This window comes from Geotrypetes seraphini, chromosome 15, assembly GCF_902459505.1.
Source record: "Geotrypetes seraphini chromosome 15, aGeoSer1.1, whole genome shotgun sequence".
In the NCBI taxonomy this organism is placed as follows: Eukaryota; Metazoa; Chordata; class Amphibia; order Gymnophiona; family Dermophiidae; genus Geotrypetes; species Geotrypetes seraphini.
Genome location: NC_047098.1, coordinates 52,970,181 through 52,989,615, shown reverse-complemented (window position 1 = coordinate 52,989,615; position 19,435 = coordinate 52,970,181). Strand labels below are relative to the sequence as shown.

General features: G+C 43.6%; 1 protein-coding gene across 10 annotated transcripts in view; it reads left to right on the top strand.

The window, feature by feature from the left end:
- NF1 (neurofibromin 1) overlaps positions 1 to 19,435 on the top strand; it is a 393,675-nt gene that overhangs the window by 344,296 nt on the left and 29,944 nt on the right. For all 10 annotated transcript variants that reach the window (XM_033922537.1, XM_033922541.1, XM_033922536.1 and 7 more), the window contains 4 exons: positions 5,949 to 6,079; positions 8,120 to 8,220; positions 9,091 to 9,233; positions 11,350 to 11,396. In XM_033922537.1, the coding sequence (XP_033778428.1) occupies positions 5,949 to 6,079; positions 8,120 to 8,220; positions 9,091 to 9,233; positions 11,350 to 11,396 (422 nt within the window). The remainder of the gene's footprint in view (positions 1 to 5,948; positions 6,080 to 8,119; positions 8,221 to 9,090; positions 9,234 to 11,349; positions 11,397 to 19,435) is intronic.

Here is a 19,435-nt window from a genome sequence, read left to right as displayed (position 1 = left end):
GTTCGTGATCCCCTTCTTTATCATTCCTAGCATTCTGTTCGCCCTTTTCGCCACCGCCGCACATTGTGCAGACGGCTTCATCAACTTGGCGATCAGAACTCCTAAGTCTCTTTCCTAGGAGGTCTCTCCAAGTACTGCCCCGGACATCCTATATTCTAATTATGAAAAATATAGTTTTATTCAAATTGGGAAAATTTTTTAAAAATAGCCTGGGGAAAGAAACAGGGATCCTTAAAAAAAATGGCAATTTGTGGGTTTTAGAGGTGGGGAGAGGTAGAGCATGCAAGGATACCACCCAAAAATCCTTTTTTAAGACCCCCCAAAATCGCTAAAGCAGGCTGTTGGTGTTAGTCACTGTTCCAAGTGCTGTCTGAGAGAAGCCTCACGAAGTTGGATTTCAAGTCTTCTGACGGCCCCACTGGACCGACCACCATGGCTGGTGACCTCCGCCACCCTTGGATACGTCGCACAACCACCTGGCGGAAGCACGCAGTCCAGCGCCTCCATGGAACCGATTAGCCTGCATTACACCCAGTAATGAAAAGAGGAGACTGAGAAGGGGACATGATCGAAACATTCAAATACTGAAGGGAATAGACTTAGCAGATAAAGACTGATTGTTCACCCTCTCCAAGGTAGGGAGAATAAGAGGGCACCCTCTAAAGTTGAAAGGGGATAGATTCCGTACAAACGTAAGGAAATTCTTCTTCACCCAGAGAGTGGTAGAAAACTGGAACACTCTTCCGGATTCAAGACAAAGTTGGACAAGTTCCTGCTAAACTGGAACATACGCAGGTGAGGCTGGACTCATTTAGAGCACTGGTCTTTGACCTGGGGGTCACAGCTTGGCACGATGGACCACTGGTCTGACCCAGTAGCGTTAATTCTTATGTTCGTAGATGACCTTCCCAAGACAGGATGGGATGGATTCATGCCTTGTTTGTGGCGGATGGCTGTTGGGTGCGCAGCTGTGTTCCACTTGCACTGCTGTTCGTGAGGGGGGCAAAGTTTGCACAGATGCAGTGCCTTCCACGTATAGGGAGACCCTGCTTGAACCTTCTGCCCCAATTTCTGCAAAAATCATGTCCGGGGGCCCTTGAGAGAGCGCTGGTGGCATATCAACAAAATGGAAGTGCGGTTCTGGAGAAAAGCCTCATAAGTCTTCCAAACATTCCAAATCTGAGTTGCACAGGGCGGTTCTCACTGTGTAAGACCTTTTTTTCTGGATTTTGTGAATATGCTCTATCAAGCATACTTAGTTAAGAAGTCCATGCCTGTGGTTACTCCATCGGCATCTGGGCTATCCGTAGGGACTACGCCTCTGCTGGACCCGGGTTTTCACTTTTTTCCATGGCAGGGACATGGTCGATGCCTACAATTGAGTCAGGCACTCTCTCGATCCCTCTGCTTTTGCAGGGAGGATCGGCAGCAACCGCAGATGTGATGAATGAGTTCCGTGATCAGGACCTGTGTGGGTCTCTAGACCTGGCTGACAATCCCACAGTGCGCAGGTTTTCAAACCTGCTCATTTTGAGGACTTTATTATGAATCTCTGCAGGAATTAAAGCTGTAATCAGATCAACTGGTCCAGGCGGAATGTTCTTTCATGAGTGATCAGAGGCTGCTCACTGCCTCCTTTCTTGATAATCCCGATGTGGTTGTATCCTGTTGGAGATTTGGGATAACCCGGAGGGTCCTTTGAAATGCACTCGGGCTATGGTGAGGCTTTACCCCATGGCGGTCAGATTTACCAAGTGCTTTGCTTCTCCAAAGGGGGATTCAGGACGGACGTGTGGATTTCATCCTTAAACGCCTGTTTGATTCGGCTGCGGCTAGTGTTAAAATGGCGACAGCCTCACTTTCATTGCTCGGGTGTGCCACTCCATCCTACACCATGACCCTGACACTGTGGTGCTGTGTGATTTGGATTTTCTCATCTCCGAGATGGAAAGTTTTCGCCAAGCTGGGTGCTTATTCGGTGTCTGCCCAGAGGATGCTGTGGATCAGGTAGTGATATGGGGACTCCTCCTCTAAGGCCACATTGAGCAGGTTGCCCATTGAGGGACAACTTCTGTTCGGCCAGGGTCTGGATGACTTTATGGCAGGTGTATAAGATCACAAATTTGAGGTTTTGCCCGGGAACGGGTTCTGTCCTTCAGGAGTTCGGGGCATTCTAATTTTCATCTGTTTTGATGTCCTCACAAGTACTCTGGTCCTGCCTCCTCAGGGCAGAGGTACTCTTTGTCTTCCAGGCCAGCTCCCCCTAAAAAACAATTCTGACGCCAGGCCTCCAGCCCCTCTTCCTTGCATCAGGGGTGGCTTTTGGCCTTCCTGTCAGAATGGGAGACAATCACTTCCGAGTGCTGGGTCTTGGAGGTACCCCGCTATGGGCTCAAATTGGAGTTTCTTTGTCCTCTCTCCGAGTATTTTCTGAATTCCCCTGCAGATCGCCTCAAGAAGGCACTTTGAGTGCAGGTCATGGTCTGCAGACTTTTAGGTCTTGCGGCAATCGAGCCCATTCCAGAGGTTGACTTGGGCTCAGGGAGATACTTGATATACATCATCGTTCCATAGCAAGGTTCCGAAGATTGGGTACCGATCCTGGATCTCAAAGTAATCAATACGGCACAGAAATGACCCCACTTCCGCATGGAGACAGTGCATTCCCTCATTGCTTTGGTGGTGCCAGGGAGTTTCTGGCCTCCCTGGACCTCAAGGAGACATGTTTCCATATCCCCATTTTTCTGGCACAGAAGAAGTTTCTGTGGTTTCACATCCTGGAGCAACACTTTCAGTTTGTGGCTCTTCCCTTCAGATTTGATGGCATCCAGGACTTTCATCAAAGTGATGGTGGTGGTAACAGCGCATCTCCTCTCTATGGGTGTCCTGGTCCATCCGTATCTGGATGACTGGTTGATCAGGGCTCCCTCTCTGGACGAGGAATCCAGGTGGTCCAGCAGGTGGTTCACTTGCTGCAGCGTCTGGACTGGGTGATCAAACTTCGGGAAAGTCACTTGGGGTCCACTTTCACATGGGGCAGATCAAAGTTTTCCTCCCTGTGTTCCGTCAAGAGACGATTTGGAAAGTCATCACAGACCTTCTGGCCACTCCGACCAGATGGCCTGGCAGTATCTCCAGATCCTGGGGCTCATGGTGGTGACAATCGAGGTTCTTCCGTGGGCCAGAGCCAGACTACGTCCTCTTTGTGAATGGACTTTGTGTGTGCTTTGTTTGAAGGATCCTGACTTCTCTTCTATGATGCAGGAAGACTAAAACCCCTGACACAGCAGAGCAAAACGGTGTCCAGGCTGCGGTGTCCAGGTTGTGATTAGAAACAGCTTAGACTGGGGGGTCATGTGATGAAGCCCAGCTGAGCGGAGGCTCCTTGCCTGAGCTCCGTCCCTTCCAAGCTTAACTGTGCTAATTTCGCAGTGCTTACCCTTTTTTTTTGGTTCTATTTTTGGCTCCACGGCAAGCTTAGTGATCGCAGCACAGGGCGGTGGGAACGACTTGTCCTCGGCACGGTGTCAGGTATTGTGCCATGCCCTCGAAGTCTTTGCGGCCAGCTAAACTGAGACAAACCACGCTCTCTCCTAAAATGGCGGCAGCCGGCGTCTCTCCTACTACTACTGTCACGCTGCAGGAGGAGGCCATCAAAGAACTCACTAGGCATCTGTCGGCATTAATTGATGATAAATTTGCCAGATTTCAGGCGGCAGTCGATGAGATGAAAGACTGCATTGAAAGGCAGGGTGCTCAAATCACTCACTTTGAACAACAGGTTTCTGCACGGGAGGACGCCGCTGGCCTGACTGGTGTGGGAGCTGGAAGCCACCTGTAAGCTCTTTCACTCTCGCTTGGAGGATCAGGAGAACCGCGGCTGCAGAAACAACTTGTGGCTGGTTGGTCTTCCAGAGTGTGTTAAGGATTCGGCGCTACGAGACATCATGGAGCGCTGGCTGCCTGACCATGTGGGTTTGCACCTTGATGCCGGAGATGGAACGGGTATATCGCATAGGCGCATCGCAAGCAGATGTTGCGCGCCCAAGACCGGTGGTTGCCCGTTATCTGAATGCAGCAGTGAAGGACCGAATCTTGGCAGTTCCATACGGCTGGCGGCTTGGACTATGAGGGCGCAAAACTCTTGCTCTTCAACGACTATTCCGCTGATGTCACCGGGAGATGAAAGGCGCTGGCCCCATATTGCACAGAACTGAGGAACAGGGGCCTGCGATTCACTGTTTTGCTCCCCGCTCGGGTCCGGATTCATACTGCCACGGGGGCCCGACTGTGTGAGACTAAGGAAGACCTGCAGGCCTTCTTGGCGGAGCGTCGAGAGGAGGCTGCACCTTGAGCAGCTTGGCGATGGTACATTTGGTATCAGATGAGGGGCTTCCTGTGGGTTCTTGACTACTTTCTTGTGAGCCGGGGACCGGGAATAGCATACTTCTGGCTTTTTTTTTTTTTTTTTACTGACTCTGCGGGACTTCCTTGGTCTGTGACTCTGGGGATCATGGCCGGCTCTGTGCCTTTTCTATCCTGGTTGTGTGTCCCCATTTGGGTATCAGCTGGACCCCAACTGTTTTGTGCTGTTTTGCTGTGTGTTTGCGTGCTGTCTTGCCCAGCCCTACACTGGATTGGGGGCCATAATAATAATACTATTATCACTTCCATACCATGTTCCTTGATGAGCCTTTGTTGTGGGCTTGCTTACCCCATCTGCTATGCTGGTGCCTTGTTTTTTGGGCTGGTTTGTATATTTGCCTACTTGAGTCTCTAGTCTTTTTGTCTTGCAGTTTCTGTTTTGCACTGTTTAGATTCTCTCTGTTATACTGGTTGGGTTGGGGGGGGAAGGGTGCTAGGCCTATGGGGATGTTTTTTATCCTTTGGTCTTGGGGGTATTGGGTTCTGGGGTGGTATGCTTCTCCTTTCGTTCAGGGGGAGGCAGTTTCTCTTGGGGTAGGAGGGTGGAGGGAGGGTAGAGCTTTGGGTGGGTTGCAGGGGGGTTCTGGGTGGGAGGGGGTGTACTCTGTAAGTGGATAGCTGCAGAACCTCCGGAGTTGGTGGGATGGCAGCGGGCACTTCGGGACGTGGCCCATTGGGAACTGTGGGGTCTTGCGGGGTGGCGGAAGGGGCCTCTTCAGCTTTATAGGTCTCTTTGGGAACAGGTCCTTGCTGCTGTTGCTGCTCCCCTCTGAGATTGCCTCGGTGTTCTTTTTCTTTTTTTTTCTTTCTCTTCTTTCTCTTTCTTTCTTTTTCCAGTCGCTGAGGGGATGGGGGGGTCGTCTTGGTTGGTCGTGGAGGGGGGGTTGTTTTGTTTGGGGGGATACAAACAATAACGGAAGTACGCTGACAGACTGTGTGGTTTTCACAGGTCTTCATGGGTGCTGCTGGGCCTCACTGCACATTGACTGGTTTATTGTGTGGGGGAAGGGGGGTTATATATATATAATTTTTATATATATTTTCTATATATTTCTATTTCTTTTGTATGTCTCTTTTATATTTCCTGATTGATTAGTACTCGTGTGCTAGTTCACACTGCCCTCTCCCAACCTGCGAGTTGGCCTATATGTTGTATTTGATCTGTTTTCTGGCTATTGCTTAGTTGTATTGGCATTCTCTGTCTGTTTGCTTCTCAATAAAATGTTTCAAACCAGTAAAGTACATAAGTGATTAATGTAAAATGTGAAGTAGATAACTCTTATGCATTTAATTAATGTTCTGCATCAAACATATGTATGTAATATTTTTGATATGGTACAGGGAGCAAAACAAGTTTCAGCACAAGGTATTCCATTAAAGTTGAGAGGACCAAGAGGAAGAGAGAAATATAGTTTGTGTTATAAAAATGTCATACAGTAGTCAATAAAGCAATAGATGTATGTCAGAAGAGCAGGAAAATATGAATTTATATAAGCTTAGTAATTCATTCTTCTCTTTCACAGAGACACAGAGAATAGCATCGCCCCAACAGCACCCTCACCTGCGCAAAGTCTCAGTGTCTGAATCTAACGTCCTTCTGGATGAAGAAGTCCTTACTGACCCCAAAATCCAAGCTCTGCTGCTTACTGTACTTGTAAGCAAACTCTTCCCTCTCCTTTGCCTGCTGTCCTACTGATCTTTGTTCAGAACTTGTGTGTGTATGTGTGTGTGCATTACACTGACATGGAATAAAAATCCTCTGTGAAATAATGAATGGAACTTGTTGGGAAGTTGAGTTACTCATTAATATCTTGTCTAATCTGAACCAACTTCTCACACTTTATTGCTGCATGGTAACAGGTGTGGTGCAGTAATTTAATCGCAAAGGTGGGTTTCAAAACTACACTTCTCCCTCTGTATTCGCGGTTTCCGTATCCATGGTTTCGCTTATTTGCGATTTTTTGTCGACTGACTCTGCCCCCCAAAACTCCTTCCCATCCTCCCGCCTTCTATGCAAGCAATCCCTCGGTTTCAAATCACTTTTGCTAAGGTCCCGAGGTTTTCTTATCCATAAGAGCAGCCTTTCACTTGACCTGACTGTGTAGCCTCTTTTCGTGCCTCAGGCACCTCAAGAGGTTCACTTTGTCTTGGGATCCCACTTGCACCCGAGCTGAGAGGCAGAGAGAAACTTCCCACTTACCCAAAATCATTGCTTCCCCAACAGCGTCAAAGCCAGTGCTTAAAAAAAAAAAAAAGCAACAATCCCCGTCTTCTTTCACAGGGGAGATCCCCTGTGAAAAAATCAATCCCCCCTTATGTTGGAAATCAAGAGCTCGCTGCAGCCGGCGGAGAGGAGGGCTTTGAACGCTCAGCTGTTCAGCTGGGGCTGAAGGCCCCGTGCCAGGAAGAAAGGCCAGGGAGGAGGAGGAGAGAGAGACAACCGCATATCACAAGTGGCAGCACTTCTTGGGGCTGAGGAAATCCTGTAGGCAGGTCTTTTCACACCCTGCCACTAGCTGCAGAAGAAACTGTGACATCCAATGAAAGGGGAACAGAAAGTGGTGCGCATACATACACGGGAAGAAGGGGAGGGGGGTGAGCGAGAGGTGCAGATGGAGGGGGCCTGGATCACGGGGAGCCGCTAATCGTGTCCAAGGTAAGCAAGGGACGGGGAAGCGATTGTTGGTTCCGGCCGCCAGGCACTCAACAGGAGTTCAGGAGCTCAGGAGCTCTTTTAAATTCACGTCGTACACTACTGCATTCGCAGTTTTAATGATAAAAACGCCGACTTTTACAGAAAACCGCGAATAACATATCGAAAAGTTATTTGTGGTTTTTCCATATTCGCGCCTATATCCGGAACGCATCCACCGTGAATATGAAGGGAGAAGTGTATATGGGTTCTAGCCCTGGCTGTTTCTTTTTGTATTTCCATATGTAGTTTGTTTATTTCCAATTTGTAGACTGCTTCTCCTAGTAAGGTTTTCTGCTCTTCCCTTGTACTAAAAGCTAGCATGTAATAAAAGTAGTCTCTGTACTTCAGGTTGACTATATGTGGCACTAGAACAAGCTCAAAGAAGAGCGGCCAAGATGATAAAGAGAATGGAACTCCTCTCATGAGGAAAAACTAAAAAGCTTAGGGCTTTTCAGCTTGAAAAAAAGACAGCTGAGCGGAGAAATGATTGAAGTCTACAAAATCCTGAGTAGTACAGAACAGGACAAGTGGATCACTTTTTTATTCCATCAAAAATTACAAAGACTAGGGGACACTCGATAAAGTTGCAGGGAAATACTTTTAAAACCAATAGGAGGAAATATTTTTTCACTCGGAGAATAGTTAGCTCTGGAATTTGTTGCCAGAGGATGTGATAAGAGCAGATAGTGTAGTTGGTTTTAAGAAAGGTTTGGACAATTTCCTGGAGGAAAAGTCCAATAGTCTATTATTGACACAGACATGGGGGAAGCCATTGCTTGCCCTGAATTGGTAGCATGAAATGTTGCTACTCTTTGGGTTTTAGCCAGGTACTAATGACCTGGATTGGCCACTGTGAGGTCAGGCTATTGGGCTAGATGGACCTTTGGTCTGACCCAGTAAGGCTGTTCTTATGTAGTGATTGTAGTCTGTGTTGGGTTCCTATTCTGATAACACTCCATAATGCCTAATTTCTGTGCTGTCTTGCTTTCATTTTGGCAGGCTACACTGGTAAAGTACACTACAGATGAATTTGATCAACGAATTCTTTACGAATATTTAGCAGAAGCCAGTGTTGTCTTCCCTAAAGTTTTTCCTGTTGTGTAAGTCCTATTCATTTATCATAAACTCTGCCTCTTACTTTATAGTAATATAGCCATGGTGGCTCTAGAATCAGTGTTTATAAAGAGAAGAAGATTGCTCATTCATTTTTTTTTAAATACTTTCATTATCTACAAAGTAATATGTAGAAATAAAACAAAAACATAAAGGACAAAAAAATACCTTTTTTATTGGATTAATTTAATGCAGTTTATGATTAACTTTCAAAGGTAACCCCTTCTTCCTCAGATCAGAAATAAGCAAATGTTGGCAAACTCAATACATAATGAAAACATGAAAGCATTTCAGTGGTAGTTGGAGACAAAGAGGTGACAAAGCAGTTTGAATTTCTTTGTAGTGGGAAAGAAAGCCTTTTTGTCTCCAACTACCACTGAAATGCTTTCATGTTTCCCTTATATTGATTTTGCCAATATTTGCTTATTTCTGATCTGAGGAAGAAAGGAATACCTTTGAAAGCTAATCATAAACTACATTAAGTTTGTCCAATAAAACATAATTTATTTTTTCCTTTGTTTTTGTTTTCTACATGTTACCTTGATGAGTGGACTAACACAACCACCACACCATTTCACTCATCTACAAAAGATGGACACAAGCAAGGTACTATGCCTCTCTGTTGATTTTGAAAACGTTTTCCAAGTTTTTGTATGGAGAACAAAGGGTATAATACAGTGGGAGCAATAACTGTAATTACATAAGGTTGACATGAGAGGGCCTGTTACTAATAAAATGTTGCTTCTGCTTGTTATATTCTTGCATTCAGGATTGCATGTAAGGAAAGTGTTTCTGAAAGCCAAATTATCACAGATGTCTTTATTTTGTAATTAGAAAATATTTTTTTTTCTCTTTAGGCACAATTTGTTGGACTCCAAGATTAACACCCTTTTGTCACTGTGTCAGGATCCAAATTTATTAAATCCGATTCATGGGATTGTACAGAGTGTGGTTTACCATGAAGAATCCCCGCCCCCATACCAGCCATCCTACTTACAAAGTAAAGGTCTTATCTTTTTGTGTTGCAGGATAATATAATTAGTAGCAGTCTTTATTCAGTGCACATGATGATTCTTTCACTATAGTATCTTAATACTCTCTTCTCAAAGGGATCACATCATGTTACAGTTTTATGGCTCTTCTATACCTTCATAGCAGACTCCTGCAAAACATTTACAGAAGGAAGGCACATTTGTAAGCCCCCATTCTGACCCCAGATAGAGGATTACTATACAGGTCCTGGACATGATGGGTTGCCGCTTGAGCGGACTGCTCTGGTCTGACCCAGCAGAGGCACTGCTTATCTTCTTATGTTCTACTATTGCTACCCCTTATGGACAAATATTGGCCAATTGGGCCATCACATCTGTTTGTTAGATCCAACCTGTATAAGCATGAGCCAAGGTGGAAATGGCAATGCAGGACTAGCCTAGTGCAGGGGTGTCAAAGTCCTTCTTCCAGGGCTGCAATCCAGTCGGATTATCAGGATTTCCCCAATGAATACGCATGAGATCTATTTGCATGCACTGCTTTCATTGTATGCTAATAGATCTCATGCATATTCATTGAGGAAATCCTGAAAACACAACTGGATTGTGGCCCTCGAGGAGGGACTTTGACACCCCTGGCCTAGTGATTAGTGCAGAAGTCTGAGAACCTGGGGAACTGGGTTTGATTTCCACTGCAGCTCTTTGTGACACATAACTCTCCATTGCATCAGGTACAAAATAAGCACCTGTATATAATATGTAAACCACTTTGATTGTAGCCACAGAAAGGCAATAATATCAAGTCCCTTTCCCCAAGGACAGATGACATCGCTTTCTAATTTTTTAAGAGGGTCATTTTATAACAGACCACCTCCACATATGTACATAGGTTACACCCATTTTCAAAGGTAAAAATTACCCCCACAGTTAAATTTGCTATTTAATATTGCACAGCTTTCCCATTTTATTTTATGGCTATATACACACAAATTTTATAAATTATGTGCATGTATGCCTATTCTTTCCAAACTTCACTTCTAGAAGTTCCTCTGCTCTTGAGAAACTTACACATAAAGCAGTTTGTAAAGTTTGTGCACATACCAGGAGGTTAATGCACTTGTCTAGGAACTGATCTTTGCGGTTGTTCTTTTGATGGGCACGTCACGTGATTTTCTGATGATTTTATATTAGTGTTTGTTTGATTTTATTTGTTTTATTGAATTATGTATGTAACGATATGTAAACCGTTTAGGTTTAAACGGTATATACATTTTTTAAAATAAATAAAAGCCTCTTTCTGTTCATAAAGCACATTTTACTGCAGAAATATCTTTTAAAATTATCCCTATGTATATTGAGGTTCATATTCAGTGGTGCAGCTGCAACTTAGTAGCTTTAAAATCCATGTACAACTTTAAATAATATAATTTATGCATTGCATAGCTTGTGTGTCTTGTGTATGCATAGTGAGGAGAATATTGAAAGGATTAATAAATGTTATGACATAATAAAAATGCAAACAAACCAAAACTGCAGACTTGTACACGGTGCAGGCAAATTTTATTTTGACAAATAAATAAATCTTAACTAAAAACCTTTTACCCGTCTGGTAAAAGGTTTTTAGTTAAGATTTATTTGTCAAAATAAAATTTGCCTGCACCGTGTACAAGTCTGCAGTTTTGGTTTGATTGCTCTGGTCTGTTTTTTTCACTGCAGACGAAGTTGGACCTCTGGTTCTTTTGTTGTTTTGTTGCTTTATAATAAAAATGCATCCTTTATAATCATAAATTTAATGTTTGGGGGATATCTTGTGATGATACAGTTGAATGACATACATGTTCTTTGCTTTGAGCTCATGGAAAAGGGGGCTACAAATCTGATGAACAAAGATCCATTTCATTTGTTGCCCACTTGCAAATGTAGGTTAATTTTAGCAGAACTCATTTTTGAAAATTTTGCATTTTATTTATTCTGTCCTACAAGAAATAATTATATTAGTAGCAATCTAATTTCAGATACAAATGTAAAAAAAAAATGTTACTAGCCTGTAATTTGAATTCACCCACTTGCTGATTCAGTTTCTAAATGTTTTGGAGAATGGTAATGGTTGTGAATTTCCTGTTTCAGGTTTTGGTTTTAATGGTTTATGGAGGTTTGCTGGCCCATTTTCAAAGGTATGTAAGGGGAGATTTCCTTATCTGTACTAGATGCTTACTACTGCTTATTTCTGTTGTACTGCTAGACATATGCAGCATTGTGACTGTCCCTATGCTCTAGAGCTTAGAATCTGTTTAAGACAAACAGGACAAGTAAAAGAATTTCATTTATTCTGAGAATGGTTAAAAACTACATGGGTATGGACAAGAGAATAAGGGAGCAGGCTCAAAAAGATGGAATTTTAGACTGAGTTGGAATGCACCAACTCAGCAAGTTTATTCCAAATTTGTTTCACTGTAAGCACACTTTTCCCCTACCCCAGCCCCCGACTCAGGGGAACAAATCTGATATCTATTTTATAATGAATAAAAATATGCATGACATCACACAGGTGTCAGACTAAAGGAGGATTGACACATACACACACACCAAGCAATATATCATAATTGTTCTTTTAGGAAACTAGTAAAGACCTACTTGTTTAAGAAATTCTTATCCAACTAAGAACTATGGCCCAGATTCTGTAACTGGCGCCTAATATTAGGCCCCTATTTTGGAGGCGCCCAACTAGATAGGCACCTATCTAAATTGATTAACAAGCTCAATTAAGCTTTATAATCAGCAATAATTGAAACTTAGGCACCTATCAAGAAAGCGCGATTCTGCAACAAAGATGCCTCTAAAAATTTAGGCAGCCTTAAAAAAAATAGGCGCTATGCACGTTAGGCGTGGGCGTGACTACGTGTTAAGGGTCTTGGTGCAGAATCGCTGCTCTTAAGCATGCTTAAGCGCTCACATAGGCGCCTAACTTTTAGTTGTGCCTAGAGCTGGCCTATTTATTGGGTGCCTCCAAAATAGGTGCCGCTCAGCGTGATTCATTAAACAGCACCCAATTTTACTTAAATCGCGCTGAACAGTGCCTATATCGGCGCCTAACTTTTGGCCGCTTCTTATAGAATTTGCCCTTATGTAACTATATCTGTGCCTGATGCTTACTTGTATTTGATCACTGATTCTCCAGTTCTTCTTGTCTGTAAACCGCCTAGAACTCTTTGGGTGTTGGCGGTATAGAAAATAAAGTTATTATTATTATTACTATATCGGTTGGATTTAAACAGTAGTTTTCTGGGCTTTGAGTTTTTATTGACTAAAAATTGTAAAAGGAGTTGAAAATGAAACAAATTGTGTGCCAGAACCGTTGGTCTCATGGAATCTTATGATGTGACCTTGCTTGTTAAAGAACTGTTCATCAAAATGAGGTATTCCTTGTCATCAGTAGCAAATGAATCCAGAGATGAGTGGGTTATGACCATCCACCAGCAGGTGAAGATAGAGAATACAAAAGCTGAGCTCTGTCATACATATAGAAAGGTAAGCCTCCTGGTAAGTCGGTATTCTCTGTTTCCCAGCAGGTGGATGGATGGTCTCTCTCACAAGCCCCTGGTCTTGGATACTTTGCTTATGTTCTGAGTTTCTCAGTTCAGTGAAGCTGGTGGTATTTAGGGTAAGAGGGCCAATTTTAGGGGGTACATCTGGTGGTGCCAGATCCCTACCCCACCTCATCCTCCCTCCATGCTGCTGCCCCATTCTCCCTCCTCACAAAAAAGGGCACTTTTTTGGCATCTTCTAAATGCTTGCAGCCACGGTTTGGAAAGAGCTGAATTAGTTCTCAAGTCAATGTAAACTGCTTCAGGTCTGTCAGCCCTTTGCAATGGTGAGTACACCCTTTAAGTTTCTTATTCTTTTCTATCTTGGCTGAGAGTATAAAGTGCTGTGCTCTAGCTAGGATATGAAGAGCAGCGGCAGAGCATGGTTTGGGATGACCCTCAGGGTCAGAGCCTTCAGATTTGGTGTTGATGGTGGCAGAGCCATTGGGTTACCACATAGACTTATAGCTCAGTCACTAGCACCGGCGGCCATTTTGAAACCCATGTTTTAGGCTCTGCAGCTAGCTATTTTCAGTGTTGGCATAACTTGTGAGCATCTTTCTCCTGTGGCTGATATTACTTCTCTTCTGAGTTTGTTTTCCTGCTTCAAGCTTATTCTTGGACATTCTACTCCTTTCCAGAGCTTTCTGAAGGGGCATTCTGTGATTCCTCTTGGTATTTGTCAGCTGGTGTTTCTGCATCTAATTAGGCTGCTTGATTGTAACTCTGGACCTTTATAATAATATGAAACACCCTAAAAGGGGGTGGTTTAATTGAGATATTGGGGAGAATGGTGAATGAGTTTTAAGTAGATTTGTGGAAAATAAGAGTGATTTCCGAGTTTAATTTCTGCCACTGCAGTAGAATTATATCAATTTGAACTGATTATATTCCTGAGATCAGTTATTGGCTCATCTGGTGAGCTGTACTGATCATTTCTAGGTCAGTTCTCATATACTTTGTGTTTGTGTCTTATTCTTCACTGCATAAGATCTCCTTTCTGTATGTCTGTGCTGCAAATTACAGTTTGTCTTGGCCTGGGACCTTGGCTACAGGAGCTATATTCTGTATTTGTTCAATTGACTCTCTCCCTCTGCATGCTTTACACGTCTGCTAATCCAAACAATCGAACTAGAAGCCATATTGTCTTAGTCTTCTGTACCCTGTATGTTGTATCTGAAAATGAGTATTTTTTATGAATAAAGGTCTTGATCATATGTCTCTTTAGCTATAAATTTTAATATTATTATTAAGACTTAGCCAAAAGGAAAGATTTATAAACTATAAAGAGTTTTACCTCATGCAAAATTGTCATTTCTTTAATAAGACATTAACTGTTTTTTTCTGAGGCCTTCCAAGTGCCTACAAATCCAAAATGTGGCCCTGCAAAGGGTTTGAGTTGAGACCACTGGTGTAACCCGTTCTGAGCTCTCTGGGGAGGACGGGATATAAATCGACATAAATAATAAATAGGTTCTGTGAGTACTTTTGTACCTTCAGTATTGAGCAAATTTCTTCACTTTATCCACATATGGATTAATATGATGGTTTTGACACCCTCAATCATGGTGAACTGTTGGCTCCTATCAAAGTTCCCTCTAATTTTTGCTAGCACATGTGCACAAGTTGCTCAACATGTGAGGCATAGCCTATTTTCACAATTAAAAATAATCATGCTCACAGTTGCTAGGTACATGCGCTTCCTTTCTGACTTGTGTGCGTGTTTTCACACACATGGCTTAGAGGGAACACTGGCTCCTATGACTTCTGCTGTATTTCATACAAGAATCCTTTGTATGATTCCTGCTATTATGTAGGTATCTAGTGTCTGAATTTTAGCTGTGAGTTAGATTTGTCAGGGCCAGTTTGCAAGTCCAGCCATTTGGATAAGTAGCTTCTAGCTTCCTTATGCAATGTTAGTAGTTGTAATGCTCACAGACAGTGTCCAGTGGGACATGGCATTGTTCTTATGCATTCATCTAGCTTTTGCGCTAACTTTCTCAGCCTTTACCAGGTTGAATTTAGGGGATTGGCTGACTTCCTAGAAAAGCCCAGCTTCTGGGTTTTAACCTTGCTTACTGTATCCTGTCACCAAAGCATTTTTCTTAAACCACATTATAAATATGCATTCAGACTCTAGAATTCAGTGCATAAGTTCCTTTTTGACTCTGTTACATATTGCATTTCGTCCAGCTGCCTGTGTTGGTTTGCAGATCCACTTCTCGGCCCTGTCATATTCTTTCTCTGAGGCGCATGGCATTTTCTATATGGCTCCTGCTTAGGTTGCCTGCACCCTAGTTTTTCTCTTCGGTTCTCTCGGGTAGATCCATTATTGGAAGTAGAGTGAACTTTCATCTGTGGTTTGGTCATAGCTTCAACTCTGGTATTTGGGCATTCCTCCTCTCAGCATCAGAGTGTCTCATTTCAGAGTGTGGCATTCTTCCTCATCTCTGATTCTTGATATTAGGTTAATCTCCAGGTTTACGGCACCATCTGGATGTCAGCTAGTGGAGCTATGAGGAGGAAGTTCTCGGCCAACTTGCTCTTCATGCTTGTCCTGCTGCTTTGTTATGAGGAATACTGGCTTAGCAGGAGGCTTACCATCCTATATATGACAGAACTCAGCTTTTATGTTCTCTATGTCCGTCTGCTGGTGGATGGTCATAACCCACTCATTTCTGGATTCACCTGCTGTGATTAAAGGAAAGAAAACTATCAGGTAAGACATTTTTCCTTTTGGGTACAAGTTTACCTTATAAATGTAATACTGGCTAGAAAGTCAATTTATAAGGCAATGAAGAATAATTGTGATTGTGCTCTTTGTGCCTTCATAGGAATGTATGCAGTAGTTGTAAAAATTGAAAACAAAGTTAAAAGAAAAAGTAGTACGTATGGTTAAGGGTTAGAGAGAGAGATTGGAGACTGATATTCATTACCATCTGAAAACTGTTGATTAGCCTTTTCAAATTAGTTGGTACATTCAAGTTTTTATTAAAATTTGATAAATCACCAATCCAAATCCTAAGCAATGTACAAGCAGTAAATGGGAATTAACAAATAATAAAAATGTTCAAACACATTAACACAATTTTAAAAAAAAAATCTAAACAATTTACATGATCCGAGAGGAAAGGGGGAAGAAATTCATTTTATAATAGGATATGAAGACAGTTAAGGAAAAATACAATATGGGAATAGAAGTGAATAATTTGAAGGAAAAGCTAGCAAACCTGTCTATTAATTAAGGTAGATTCATTTGTGTTTCAAGTAAAGTGGTATCCACAACAGTAAGAGTGCCATAGGAAGTGACACTAAGGGTCAGATGTTCAAAAGCTTACTATAGAAGCGAGACTGGTTGTAAACAGTCTAGCTTGAATGTTAGTTTAGCCTCTGATCCACTTATGTGGATGTTTCCAGTTTACCTCACTTCATCATGCTAATGGTGTCCTAGTTGATAAAGAGGGATCGTCCCCACTGAGATACAACAAACACACAACATGGAGGGCTATGTCCGTCAACGCCCACAGTCTGGGAAATAAGATCCTAGACTTGGAAACAGAAATGAGGAATGCCGACCTGGATGTAGTGGCAATATCTGAGACCTGGCTCACAGACTCCCACGTGTGGGACATGGTCATACCAGGTTACAACTTGCTTCGCCGGGACAGGGAGGGTAAAATGGGAGGTGGTGTAGCATTATATAATAAAGATGACATTAAGGTCACCAGAATCACGGATGTACAGTACACTGGGGAATCCCTTTGGGTAAATTTGGCCAGAGGGAAGGACAAATGCCTGTATCTTGGCGTAATATACAGACCCCCAAGACATCAAGATGACCTAGATATGGAATTAATCGGAGATATAGAGAATATCACCTTGCGGGGTGACACAGTATTGGTAGGTGACTTCAACATGCCTGATGTGGATTGAGTCACACTTTCCTCTGCTTCCGGCAGCAGCAGGAAGCTAATAAACTCTTTGAATGGAGCAAGACTCAGACAACTGGTATTTGAACCAACAAGAGATCAGGCAATACTGGACCTAGTACTTACCAATGGGGAAAGTATCACAGAGGTCTCGGTGGGTGAAACTTTGGCCTCCAGTGACCACAATATGATATGGTTCAATATCAGGAAAGGATTCACAAAATCTAACACAATGACCAAGGTTCTCAAATTCAAAGACACAAACTTCTAAGACATGGGAGACTTCGTTCACCAGGCGCTACAAATCCAAGCAGACACCGACAGCGTGGAAGAAATGTGGTCAACTTTGAAAGCCACCATACAGGAAGCAACAAACCGCTATGTTAAATCAGTAAGCAAACGGAGTAGGAACAACAAGCCACAGTGGTTCTCTACGGAGATCTCGGACCTCATCAAAGAGAAGAAAAAAGCATTCATCTCTTACAAACAATCAGGGACACAGAACTCTAGAGTAGAATATCTGGCCAAGTCAAGGGCCGTCAAAGCAGCAGTTAGGGAGGCCAAATTCCGCATGGAGGAGTCTCTAACAAAGAACATCCAGAAAGGAGATAAATCTTTCTTCAGGTACATCAGTGACAGAAATAAGAACTAGGGCGGGATAGTACGTCTCAGAAAACCAGACGGAGACTATGTAGAAACGGATTCGGAAAAAGCCCAACTGTTAAATAAATACTTCTGCTCAGTCTTCACCTGTGAGGCGCCGGGAATCGGCCCTCAGCCACAGACAAGGGTTAAATCAGTTGACCCGTTTAGTAATTTCAAGTTTACACCCAGCAGCGTCTACTGCGAGCTGTCAAAAATCAAGGTCAACAAGGCAATGGGGCCTGACAACCTACACCCTAGGGTGCTCAGGGAGTTGGGTGATGTCTAGCGGAACCGCTATCCGCGCTGTTCAGGTACCTTAGTACCGGTAACGTCCCGATGGATTGGAAGACAGCTAACGTCATTCCACTCCACAAGAAAGGCTCCAAGATGGAGATGGCAAATTACAGACCAGTGAATCTCACATCAATAGTGAGCAAACTAATGGAAACCCTAATCAAACACCAATTGGATAGGATCATGGACGAGGAGAATCTACGGGATCCCCGCCAACATGGATTTACTAAGGGGAGATCCTGCCAATCCAACCTGATCAGCTTCTTTGACTGGGTGACGAGGAAGCTGGATGTTGGTGAGTCCCTGGACATCGTCTACCTGGATTTCAGCAAAGCATTTGATAGCGTACCATACCGCAGGTGGATAAGCAAGATGAGGTTTGGGTTTGGGCACATTGACCAATTGGGTTGGGAACTGGCTTGGAGGTAGGATTCAGAGGGTAGTGGTGAATGGCACCCCCTCCGAAATGTCAGAGGTGATAAGTGGAGTGCCACAGGGCTCCGTCCTGGGCCCGATCTTATTCAACATCTACATAAGAGACTTGACAGAAGGGCTCCGAGGAAGAATAACATTATTCGCCGATGATGCCAAACTAAGCAATGTAGTGAACAAAAAGCACAACAGACAAAAATTCAATGGCAGACGATATGATGCATGACCTACTTCTACTGGAGCACTGGTCTAGGTCCTGGCAACTCAGTTTCAATGCCAAAAAATGCAAAGTCATGCACCTGGGAAGCCGAAATCCATGCAGGATTTACACCCTAAATGGCGAGATCTTGACAAAAACTGAAGCAGAAAGAGACTTAGGGGTGATTGTCAGGGAAGACATGAAGTCTGCAAATCAAGTAGAGCAAGCTTCATCCAAAGCAAGGCAAATCATAGGTTGCATACGCAGGAGTTTCGTCAGCCGTAAACCTGAAGTCATTATGCCACTGTATAGATCCATGGTGAGACCGCACCTGGAGTACTGTGTGCAATTTTGGAGGCCGCATTACCGCAAGGATGTGCTGAGACTGGAATTGGTCCAGAGAATGGCCACCAGGATGGTCTCGGGATTCAAGGAGCTCCCATACGAGGAGCGGTTAGGAAAGTTGCAGCTCTACTCACTCGAGGAACGTAGAGAGAGGGGAGATATGATCGAGACATTCAAGTACTTCACAGATCGCATCGAGGTGGAAGAGGATATCTTCTTTTTCAAGGGTCCCGCGGCAACAAGGGGGCATCAGTGGAAAATCAGGGGCGGGAAACTGCACGGTGACACTAGGAAGTTCTTCTTCACCGAAAGGGTGGTTGATCGCTGGAATAGTCTTCCACTTCAGGTTATTGAGGCTAGCAGCGTGCCAGATTTTAAGGCCAGATGGGACAGACATGTGGGATCTATCCGCAAAGATAGATAGGGAGGGTCATTGGAGTGGGCAGACTTGATGGGCCGTGGCCCTTATCTGCTGTCTATTTCTATGTTTCTATCTTCTGCATCTTGTTAGTGGTTCAGTTGAGCCCCCTACCCTTCCTCCCAAGCCCTAACTCATTATCTGTGGTGGTCCAATGGCTAGACCTTGCCTTGTTCCTCATCTCAACAATCCATAGTTGTATTCTTTCTGATTACACATGCAAATGCTTCGAGATAGGTATAAATGTGTATGTATAATCTTGTGTGTGCATGCTTATTTTGTAAAGAATATGTGTGCATTGTAGCTTTGCTTCTGTGAGTGCCTGTGCTGCAGTATGTAGACATGCAATTTTAAAAATGCCACTTTT